This window comes from Lingula anatina, chromosome 9 (genome assembly GCF_051362555.1).
Source record: "Lingula anatina isolate TDL-2025a chromosome 9, LinAna3.0, whole genome shotgun sequence".
Taxonomy (NCBI): Eukaryota; Metazoa; Brachiopoda; class Lingulata; order Lingulida; family Lingulidae; genus Lingula; species Lingula anatina.
This window is the reverse complement of record NC_141775.1, coordinates 6000147-6012041: the sequence shown is the minus strand read 5'-3', so window position 1 is coordinate 6012041 and position 11895 is coordinate 6000147. Positions and strand designations below refer to the sequence as shown.

Below are 11895 nucleotides of genomic sequence, written 5' to 3'. Positions count from 1 at the left end.
TTTTGAGTGGCTGGGCGCTTGTAAAGTAAACACCACTTCCTTTACCGATTGAACTCCCGTGTTAAAGAAAAGGGGAATGTTTACCATTCACCGTGCTCACATTGTCCAATAAGGCGAGGTTATGGGTGCTGCACACAGAAAAGGGGTATTAATGAGATGGAGGGTTAAGTTATAATGGGGCATTCTGTTGCCACTCACTGACCACAGGGTGCGCTAGTTGTCTGGTACTAAATGATAGTATTATATATTTAAAATTTTGTATACTATGACGCCCCTGATACCAGATCATTCTATCCTTATGGTGGGAGGCAACCTGATGGCCCTTTGCCCATAGAGAGGTACAGTTTATAGTGCTGCTTTAGATTGAGGGCCCGCTTTACAGAGCATCAGCCAGTGCTTGTCACTTTTGCGAATAGATGAAGCCACGCCTGCTTTCGAACGAAGAATCCTCAAAACACACACACACACACACACACACACACACACACACACACACAGATATATTTATATATAGAATAATATGAGATCTATTACATTGGATGTATGCGAATTACGCTGTTATATTAAGTGATATGTTTACGACGCACTCTGGCATATTTAATTGGTCTTTTACAAATCGCTAGCATGCAATGATGATATACCGATAGATAGGCCTATAATTAGTTTCGAATATTAAAATAATATCCACACATTTTGTCAGTAGCAAACATTTATTTATGGAAGATTTCTGAACTCAACCCGTTTTAATATATCTTAATATTAAAATATACCACAGTCTCTTGTTTGAGAACTCAAAATTAAAACCCGTTTTATTCTTTTGTTAAAATGAACATCACAATAAGTGTGGGGAAAAAACGGCGTTGCAGGCGTTTCGGTTTCAGACTGACGACGATTTATTAGCGTTTAATCTTACAGCCCCGCAAATAAATATTATGCACTTAGGGACTATTGCCTAATGGTACATGCGCTTATATAAACTATATGATGAGAAGAAAACGAATCAACTGTCCTCCCTTTCTCAGAGCTATGTATTCTAATTATTACAATCTCGTGGCGATGATCCTACTCCCCAAGCTGACTAATTGCATTCAAAAGTTCTAGAACTTCTGGAAGAATAAAGCTGCAGCGACAATCGTGACGATCTGGACGATAGAGGGCAGCAGGTTTGAGGCGGAGTTGCAGTTATCGGTGTTGCAGTAGCAGGACTCCGTAGAACCGCTGGCCAGACCAGAGATGCCTGCGGTGCTGCTGGAACAGGTGAACGAGGTCGGGGTGGTGGAGGCGCATCCCCTGGTGTACGTTGTTGACGATCCTGGGGAATTAAAGATTAGAAAATTATAACGTAAAGAGACAAGTGCGTCAGTATACAGAGAAGTTAATCTTGAATTAAATAAAATTCATTGATTTAACTTGAAAAGTAGTCAGTGCACTGACCTCAGCCAAAATAACTCATTTTTCATTATTTATTTATTTATTTATTTATTTAAGGAATAAATATGTATTGTATTTTGGCCTATTCGAGTTAATTTCTTGCTATTTGGCACTGACATTACCAAAAACGGGCCTACAATGGAATATTGATCACTGATTGCTCTATTTAGATGAACTAGGCATGCGGGCTTATCCTGAATTATACTTTTTGAATTCTTTATTATTATTATAATCATTATTATTTTCTTCTATTTATCGATTTTTTAAAATCGGTCGTGATCTTACCCAAGAAAGTATCCACGGTGGTTGTAGCCTTGTAGCATGCCGTGGTACAGTTGCCGGAGAGGGAGCTAGGGTTGCTCACTGTAAACGCTCCGTCACACCCACTGTTCAGAACGCTGGTGCAGGTATAGCAGGTAAAGGCGGTACCTGTGGGAGAAATAAAAGAGGTGAACACAGCATTTCGTCGTGTGATTAATCACTGGTTTCCCTGGTGTTGCTGTATTGGGTTATCGCGTAATTTTAAGGGAGAAAGGGGGTAGTAGTAACCGATAAAGAAAAATGATTAATTCATTGGTTTCCCAAGTGCTGCTGAACATGCATGGGCAGTGCATAAATGGTGAAAGGGAAAGTTATAATGTCAGTGTGAACAGATGATTTTGACATTTTGTATTTTTTCAGGTATCTCAGTATCCGACCCACCAACCAACCAACACATACACACATACACACACACACACACACACACAAGCACACACACACACACACACTCATTACTAGCAAACAAGCGCGAGCACACATGCAAACACAACTGCAACCGCTCGAAGACCACACCCAAGAGGACATAACACGTTCACAATAAATGCGTCCTTGGGGCCCATGTTAAGATAGCAGTTTGAGGATTTCACCTGTTTCAAAAACAAACACTCGCCTTGAAAATATTGAGCCAAACAGTCAACAAATTTGATGCTAATCCCCTACTCTCTGCCAGAGCCACAGATTGACTTTTCACTTGATATTAACAGATATGTCTCTGGTTAAATAGATGACTGATCTCTGTACTCACCTCAGCAAAAATGTCCACAATAATAACTGCGGCCCTAGAAGAGGGTACTAATTCCCTATGTAGGTGAGTTTGGGGTTTGGATAGCTTTGCGTGACTAGCATACCTTACATACATCTAAATTTGATGATGGTAGAACAGCAATAGGGGAATCTACAAGTGACCAACCGAAGTCCTTGAAAAGATATAAATTATCTAAAAGCGCGATCAATATCACACCTCTTTAAATGCTTAAAAAAACCCACACCTCCCTTTAGGCGACTCTCTCTACCCAAGAAGTTGTAAAGAAATCTCTTTACAACCTCTTTTTCTTCCTGAATCAAATGTTGCCTTTTTCTCAAACTGTATAAAAAAATAAAAGTTATACTTACCATCTTTATCATCATTCAGAGCCTAACGTGTTCCACCGTTGGACAAACGCGTCAGCATGTTTATTATATAAATAAAACTGAGAATAAGGGAAATTCAGAAGACAGGTTTCAAGCAGCCCTGCATATGTTTATCGAGAGAGAGCGGGAGAGAGAGAGAGTGCTCGTAATTACATTATACTCACATGTAGCCAGCATTGCCGCCAAAGTGAACAAAATTGTCAGTGTATTCATCCTGTCTGTATCTGTCAATGTGCAAATTTCTCATATAAAAATTCAACAGTCCGAGACAGCTCAATAAATCCCCCCGTTCCGCTTAACTCACTGGTCAGTAAAGTGAGGATCAACATTACTGACCAAGAACCTCCCTGGGTAACGCACACAACGTCACCATGGCAAACAGTAAATAAGTGAGCTGGTAGAGGGCAACTTAACATATTGATTTCGCTGTTCAAATTTTGTAGAGTGTTCAGATAAGACTAAGCATATGACGGGTGCTTGTAAGATCCGACGTATCAATAAACATGTTTCAAATCTTAGGGTTCATTCCCATAGACACTATCGGTCAACGTGGGTAGATCCAACTCCGTGGGAACTTAAGCTCTATGTAGTCAGTTAAACAGATTAATGCGTCTTCTCCTGGCATAAAAAAAAAAAAAAAAAAAAAAAAAAGCTGGTGACTTCTCCTGGCATAAAAACAGAAAAGCTGGTGACTATAAGGATACAGAAGGAGAGTCATTTAGTTAAGCTGATTGCACTCGACTCAAATATTTATTTATTTATTTATTTATTTATTTATTTATTTATTATTATTATAATTATTATTTTATTTATTTATTTTTTTTTTTTGCGAAATGACCGACCCACCAACGATAGCTTTTAAAGGGATAATAACTCTTCGTATGAGATCTATATTTCACAATAAAAACATTGTGAATAACTCATAGAAATATAATATAGTCTGTTTTACCACAAAAACGGCAGTTATACCTATTATTCTGATATCTGAGCTTTTCTTTAGACCACGTGACCTCCACTGATGGCTATACTCTGCTAAAATCTCTTAAGAGATTTTAACAAAAAACCAAACTTTTTAGAAAAAAACCAGGGACTAACTTTGAATGTAAAAATGGATTCATTAACCATTGGTAAGTATGGGAAAATTCATTTCTTGGCCGAAACGAAGAGTTATTATCCCTTTAACCAATTGCATTAGGCCTTCTCTACAACTTCTTGGTCCGCTGATCAGTTGGTCCGCGGATCATCTGTTCTAAACGCGACCTTACACAACACATCAGATCATTTATACCAGTAAAATGTGTAACGCAGAGAACAACTCATTCTTACAGCTTGGAAGAGCATCCCAACTAGTCTCCGCGAGGCCACCTCTTATATCGGTAAAACGCTACACTCCACTTCCTTTGTTTGCCTTTTTACTTATTTTACTTATTACACAATATACGGTTGTATTCGCACAGTAGGGAGAGTGGTTAGGAACTTGTACAGTATACATATGAAGATATACGAGAGCCAAGTCCTCGAGAAATTAAAAACAATCAAGGACGGTTACCCAGCATTTAGTTGTTCAGACAAGTTTAATGCCGTGTACTGTACGAACACGGTCTCTTTGACATACGTACCAACGTAATTCCAAAAAACAATGAACATTCTATAGTAACTATGGCAGTACATATATAAGTCACGTCAGTGACACACACATATTAAAAAGTATTTTCACATCACTTTTCAATTATGGCTATTTATTTTCATACTGCAAGGTACTTTAGTATAAAACCGTGATAATAAAGGAGACATGGATACGTCACTGACATGGCTCAATGTTCGCTTTTTGTGTGATATGACCTATCACAGAAAGCGTATTGAATTACGCATTTTTAATGATCGTATGTAATCATACATCAAAACTTGCATAATTTGTGTAACCTTTAACGTGGCAACGTATATTTTTCAATAAACAAGTTGCATAAGCACTACTTTATTATTCATGCACATGCTGATGCGGCTTGACTGTGTTAACGGAATTACATATGGTAATAAGAATATAATACCAAGATCAAGATCAAGATATTTTATTTAAGTCTCACCCATAAAAAAGGAATACAAACAAAGAACAATAAAACGTGGCAGTTCCATACAGAGCTATGAGACACTGAATATCACATAAAATATCCATGAAAACATCAGTATACCGTTGAAAAACATTGAAAGTGCAGTGTACATACATGTGTTGTTACAGTAAGCTATTCAAAATTTAAGAAATGATATATAATCATTACGTTAAATTATTTAATGATTGATAACTATATATAAAAACAACTTGTCTAAATGCATATCAATAATCAGGCGGGGGGGAGGGGGGGGGAAGGGGGATGGGGGGGGGGAGGGAGCCGGGGTTTCAAAAGAACCGCCCTTTGCCGGAAAAAGGTCTTTTTCGGGTAAAATGTGGTCTAGGTACACGAAGGTTTCATTGTAAAAAGTCCCTTATTTCAGAATATAAAATCATTACGTTAAATTGTCTAATGATTGATAACTATATATAAAAACAGCTTGTCTAAATGCTGTGCTTCAGTTTTCATAAATACAGTGCATATCAATAATCAGGCGGGAGGGGGGGGGTCTGGAGGGGGGGGGGGGTTCAAAAGAACCGCCCTTTTGCCGGAAAATTTGGTCTAGGTACACGAAGGTTTCATTGTAAAAAGTCCCTTATTTCAGAAAAAGAACCCTCCTTTGACATTGCTGGCTACAAGCCTGATATAGTTATGAGATCACGAGAAGGAAAGAATCGTAGCTTACGACGGATTGCTCCAGTTCATTCATCCTCTGGGATTTTACAGTTTGAAAAGCTGAAATTAATGTGTCTCATATATAGACCATAAATAGTTGCTAATAGCTGATAAAGAATAAAATAATTAATGTGTTAAAATTAATGTGTCGACCTGTATAGTTGATACTGAATAAAATAATCCATGAAAATAATTCGAAACCTTTCTCAAAGTTCTGTGTTTCACTTTTTGTTATTTCAGCTCACATGTATATCATGCAATGTATTTAAAACTTTTGAAAGAAAAAAGCTGCAACGAAAAACACGACGATCTGGACGATAGAGGGCAGCAGGTTTGAGGCGGAGTTGCAAAAAGTGCTGTCGCAGTAGCAAGTCTCCGAGGACCCGCTGAAGCCAGAGATGCCACCACCACTACTGGAACAGGTCATGGAATTCGAAGAACTTGAGGCGCATCCCCTGGTGTACCAGGTGCTAGAGCCTGAATAAAATGGCACAGTTTGATGAAAAAAAATTAATCAATTAATTAAATTGGTAAAAAGAGTTAATGAGGAAGGTAAATAAAAGATAATAGACTGACACGCCTCCTCCTTGTTTTTCTTAAATTGTCATACAACTCTTTCATAGAGAAAAGTGAAGTTCTTGATTTTCGTAGACGATAGTCCATTTTTGTACTTTACCTAGAATCGTTTCCGCCGTGGTAACGGTCTTGTAGCACGAACTGGAACAGGTCCGAATAGAGACGCCGCTTTCACTGAATATCTCTCCGCACGCGGAGCTCTTGGTTCCGCCACAGCTGTAGCAGGTTAAGGCGTCACCTGAAAGATTAATGTAAAAAAAAATTGCAATTAGAAAATACTGAGTATCGCATTATAACAGCGAATATTTATGGTGTCCTTCTGCGGTGTCGCTCCTAAAATTAAAAACAGCTATGCACAGTGAGGTAACCCACCTGCTTATCCCAGGTGCCTGTATAGTACTTAATAATGATAAGTTATATTATATATGAAACCATCTCGATCTCTCTCATCTGTATGAAATTTTGTGCATGGTAAAACACGGTTGAGTATCACCTCTACCTGGATAGTATAGCTGTCTATTGCACTTTGATAAAAACGGTAGGTTAAAGCTCTTACGTTCAATGTGTAATTCCGTACAAAGAGAATATATATAAATTGAACTCTCCTAAAACCAGATGCACTTAGTTTCCCGGATATTTAAATGATATAAATTTATATCTTATATATTGGCACAGGTAAAGGTATAGTATGCGTGTATAAAATTGTCCTAATTCCATTTTGGTCTTGTCCACATATCCAGCAAAGTTACTTATCTTCCCAATTCAGGCATTAAAAACAAATTAAAGTATTTGACGTCTACTACTTATTCTAATATGTACAGAAAGACATATGGCCTTCAGACATTTAGAACTAAATTATTTATTTAGGAATGGTATAAAACATTGAATCTAAGTGCAGGCCATGTTCGCACGATGATGCGTAAGTAGGAATAATTGCTTTTTTCTCAAAAAAAAAAAAAAAAAAAAAATCGAGTTGAGGCCCGATTAAACCTTTAATTCCACTTCAGTATAACTAATTATGAAAAAATGAACACTTCAGTCCACAATGAGCTCCACCAAAACCGCAACATTGTATAATGTAAACTCATCAATTATCATCGATTATTCATAAATCTGAACAATCTCAGCTCAGCTTGTTTTTGCCAATATTCAACTCAGGTAATGATGTGAGTTATAGTTTATTTTAAGATTAAAACTGAAATTTTCAAATACAAATCAGTAATTTTAGCCTGTAACTTCAAGCTTGTGATACGTAATATTGGCAGTATCCTCCCTAATACCTCTTCACCAGCTCTGCACTATTATTCCGATTTGTGCAACAGTGCGTATTGTATATACAGCCGTTATCACAGAAGGGTGCGCCTGCGCGAGGACAATGAAGATGTCATGCAGTGGAAGGAGGCAGGTCAAACTTGACACGTCTCATAAGACCTAATATCTGGGGCTCGGATTACCGCCTGAATGCGTCATTTGCCGAATTCAGCTCCGTCTCAGATAAATCATTTTTTTCCGGAAGCGGACGGTTTGTTGCACCGGCCTTTTTAGCAACCTCTGAGCTAAGGTGCTAACAGGAGGTCAGTCTAAGTGAGGGTTAACACCGTGTTGCCTGGGCAACAAAGTGTTTTATGGCAACGAAATCAACTTCTTCCTGGGGTTAGTGTATAAACGACTTTTGTTAAAACGGTGCCAGGCGGGACCGCACAAGATGAATCAAGGCGTTCTCCCATTTGATGTTATTTACGTGAAAGCGAATCGATCGTTACTGCGCAATTCAGCAAAGCGAAAGTGGCTTGACCTTAAACTTATTAAAATCATTGTTTTGTCTCTTCTAGAAGTCCCTCCCATTCAGTGTACTGAAGAGAAAATGCCCTTAAAATGAAAATTATAGCCTGTAAAAAGCTGGTTTGTAAAAGCTGGTTTGGAAATGGCGCACTTTTGTTTTAGATTCCTCTTTCCCCACTCTCAAGTGCACATACACACGCGCGCGCGCGTGCACATATATAGAAACAATTTAAAGCAAAATTTTATTAACAAAAAGTATTTTGTGTAATAAAAAGTACAGCAATTCAAGCACACCTTTTCTTTTAGACAGTTTGATGTAACACGGATCATCACAATATACTGTGTACTTACAAGTTGCCAGTGTCGCAGCCAGTACGATCAAAACTGCCAGGGTCTTCATCTTGTTTCTTCTCGAAAGTCAACTTTACTACAGCGTTGCACTGTAAATAACGTCAGGGAGCAGGTAAATAACCACCGTTTTGTTTGTCAGTCGGCTTGTGCAGTCAGAGCAGATCAACGTTTTTTGCTTCTCCTATGAAAGTACCCAACAGCCTTCATAACATAAACAATATCCGGTTACTATGGCTACAAGAAAAGGTGAGCCATTTTCATATCGGGGTTAGAATAACAGTGCTACAAAAGAACGGGGTTTCAAACGCACAATAGAACAAAAACAAATTTTGTTACCGGTTCACTGCTTTTTTTTCTTTTAAAGATTAATACGGCAGCCACTTCACGTGCAGGATTATCATGGCTCCCGCGAGAACTGCCACCTAGGGGACACCTCATTGCGTATCTACTAACATCACAGACAGCAGATGTGTGCGTCTCGTTACAAAACTACGTCACGCAGGTGACTTGGGCGTGTAGGAGACATTTAATTCCAACAAAATATCATTTTGTGGTGCAAAATAGACCAAACATAATTTTCTTGATAGCTTAATTTATTGTTTAGAAGATTCTTAATATAAATCAGTCTTTAGAGTGCTGTAACATCAAAAACTTAAAAAATTCATGCGCTCGAAGTGTTGACACACATTGATTCCCCACCAAAAAATGTCATCCCTTCCCCATAATAACATGCAGCTAGGCAACCGATCAGCACGAAGACTGGGGATGTAGAATATTTACCTACATGTACATGCACTTACCGGTATTCCAAAAAATAAAAAAAGCATTTATCTCAAATCGACCATTATTCCGAAAAAGTTCATTGATGCAGTGGCTGCATTAGTCGCGTAATAGAGGCGAATCTGACCTCTGTGCCAAAGGAGACTCTCATATTTACATTTTTTTGCGATCTTTTAGGAGACCAGTGTTTGCCGCCAGGAACCGTCCACGTTGAGTCATATGGTATACCAGAACTATGACATGAACAGCAGCCCACAACTGGACAATGATACTGTTCTGAGATGAAAGCGGGTTCAGAAGTAATTGGCGCATAAGGGTTTGAAAAACAGCGGGTATGAATTTATCTTCCAAATTTTCTGCCTCTGGTCGAAAGGACGCACCCCACATAAAATATTACTCCACGTACAGTCAATGCAACAGTAGGCAATATGCGAACGCGATCCAGACTCCCCCCCCCCCTCCAATGACCAGCGCAAATATACTGTTATTGTGATAAATAGTGATTTTGAAAAGGTAAGTTTGAATAAGAAATTTATATAGCTTTTAAGGACACTCCAGCGAATTCATAGTAACAAGCATTTCCCCCTTCATATTGTTCTGATCTGTTCTAGCTCGTAAGTGATCGTCTCAACTAACAAAACCCAGATTCTGGTGTCACATCTCACACAATTGTGTATAACAGGTTTTCTTTATTCGATCAAATTATTGTTTTCTTCTTCAGTTCCTCTCATTTTCGATTTAGTTCGAGGGTAAACGCTTAGAAGAAGTAGATACATATGACAAATTAAATGAAAAAAATTCAGTCTCATTATCTTAAATACATATATAGGCTATAGATTTACAGAATTATAAAGGTATAGAAGAAGATTGTAGTTCGTTAAATGCCGTTACTATTTGTCGCCAATTTTAAGTGTGCTTTTATTTTCGGACACATATTATGTATTCTAAATCATCTGGAAGAAAAGACCTGCAACAGCAATTATGGCAATCTGGACAATAGAGGGCAGCAGGTTTGAGGCCAAGTTGCACAAGTCGCTGTTGCAAAAGCAAATTTTAGTGGAGACGCTGTAGACCCCTTCTCCATCGGTCTTCTCGGTGCAAGACATAGTACCTGGAGGTGGAGCTTCGCAGCTCCGTGAGTAGGCCGTTACAGTTGACCCTGGATGGTACAAATTGACGAAAAAAAAAAGTTAATGAATTATGCTAATCATTATTAAAGAGATGGCAGATAAAAAATAGCAATTATATTTACGAAATGGATAAATGAATAGACAGACAGATAAAAAAAATATTAACTAATCAATTAATTTTCCTTATAATTTAGTCGGAACTCTTTTATCCAAAAGAACACCGTTATTTATTATCGTTAATAAAAAGAATCTTTTTCTGTTGTACCTCGAACAGGGTCCTTCCCTGTAGTAACTATCTTCACGCACGCGATGTCACAGGCCACTGTGGTGGTGATAGTAGCACTGAAGGCCTCTCCTTACCCTTCGTTGAAAAGACTGTTACAGTAATAGCATTTTAGCGCATCACCTTTAAAGATGTACTGTCTGAAAATGAAAACTGGCGGGGAGTTTATATTCTACGTTCTGTCCCTTGGATGCAGCGTTGTAAATTTATCTTTCGAGAGGCCCAGGATACCACCTTAGTGCAGCGCGGGAGTGAAATTAGATATAAACTGATAAATTACTAAATATTTACATGTATATGTGTGTATATTTTAATGCATATACATGTATATCACTGGTTCTCAACATATACATGTGGGTCCAGTGGAACTTCACTTACATCAGTCTAGCAAATTAAAACACCAAAAAACAAATTACTAGATCTGCTTAAAAAAAAAAAAAAAAAAAAAAAAGACTAAAATTTACACTTTCGTTGATGTCGCTTACAGCACTAACTAGTTTATTTTTTACTAAAGTAGAACATTTTCAGCTTGACAGGAAGCGGGTATGATGTCTAACGTCTCAGAAAATGTCTACAGTGTTTATTTTAGATAACGCAATAAATAGCCTGCGTGGTCGACGGCTTTATAAACTAAAGAAATCGTTACTTATTTGTCACAGGTCATTATTTTTTAGTTGTCAAAAAATATGTAATTCAGAGTAATTACGTACTGTACTGTACGAACACGGTCTCTTTGACATACGTACCAACGTAATTCCAAAAAACAATGAACATACTATGGCAGTACATATATAAGTATTTTCACATCACTTTTCAATTATGGCTATTTATTTTCATACTGCAAGGTACTTTAGTATAAAACCGTGATAATAATGGAGAAATGTATACGTAACTGACATGGCTCAATGTTCGCTTTTTGTGTGATATGACCTATCACAGAAAGCGTATAGAATTACGCATTTTTAATGATCTTATGTAATCATACATCAAATCTTGCATAATTTGTGTAACCTTTAACGCGGCAACGTATATTTTTCAATAGACAAGTTGCATAAGCACTTCTTTATTATTCATGCGCATGCTGATGCAGCTTGACTGTGTTAACGGAATTACATATGGTAAGAAGAATATAATACCAAGATCAAGATATTTTATTTAAGTCTCACCTATAAAAAGGGAATACAAACAAAGAACAATAAAACGTGGCAGTTCCATACAGAGCTATGAGACACTGAATATCACATAAAATATCCATGAAAACATTAGGCTACCGTTGAAAAACATTGAAAGTGCAGTGTACATACATGTGATGTTACACAAAGCTTTT

The 11895-nt window shown here is 37.7% G+C and overlaps 2 protein-coding genes across 2 annotated transcripts; both read right to left on the bottom strand.

Moving 5' to 3' along the window:
* Positions 1 to 500: 500 nt before the first annotated feature.
* Positions 501 to 3432, bottom strand: LOC106176626 (uncharacterized). Its single transcript, XM_013559092.2, has 3 exons — positions 3048 to 3432; positions 1717 to 1860; positions 501 to 1312 (listed from the first exon to the last, which is right to left on the bottom strand). Exons 1-3 carry the CDS (start codon positions 3094 to 3096, stop codon positions 1098 to 1100), a joined length of 408 nt encoding a protein of 135 aa, XP_013414546.1. The 5' UTR covers positions 3097 to 3432; the 3' UTR covers positions 501 to 1097.
* A 1504-nt stretch (positions 3433 to 4936) lies between these two features.
* Positions 4937 to 8692, bottom strand: LOC147759827 (uncharacterized). Its single transcript, XM_086996275.1, has 3 exons — positions 8376 to 8692; positions 6343 to 6480; positions 4937 to 6143 (listed from the first exon to the last, which is right to left on the bottom strand). Exons 1-3 carry the CDS (start codon positions 8422 to 8424, stop codon positions 5932 to 5934), a joined length of 399 nt encoding a protein of 132 aa, XP_086852401.1. The 5' UTR covers positions 8425 to 8692; the 3' UTR covers positions 4937 to 5931.
* Between the last annotated feature and the right edge of the window lie 3203 nt (positions 8693 to 11895).

Coding starts and splice junctions, on each gene's coding strand:
- LOC106176626 (XM_013559092.2), bottom strand. CDS start 3,096: ATGAATACACTGACAATTTTGTTCACTTTGGCGGCAATGCTGGCTACA. Junction 1,861..3,047: donor GGCGGCAATGCTGGCTACAT/GTGAGTATAATG, acceptor TTTCTCCCACAG/GTACCGCCTTTACCTGCTAT. Junction 1,313..1,716: donor CACCGTGGATACTTTCTTGG/GTAAGATCACGA, acceptor TTAATTCCCCAG/GATCGTCAACAACGTACACC.
- LOC147759827 (XM_086996275.1), bottom strand. CDS start 8,424: ATGAAGACCCTGGCAGTTTTGATCGTACTGGCTGCGACACTGGCAACT. Junction 6,481..8,375: donor GGCTGCGACACTGGCAACTT/GTAAGTACACAG, acceptor TTAATCTTTCAG/GTGACGCCTTAACCTGCTAC. Junction 6,144..6,342: donor CACGGCGGAAACGATTCTAG/GTAAAGTACAAA, acceptor CATTTTATTCAG/GCTCTAGCACCTGGTACACC.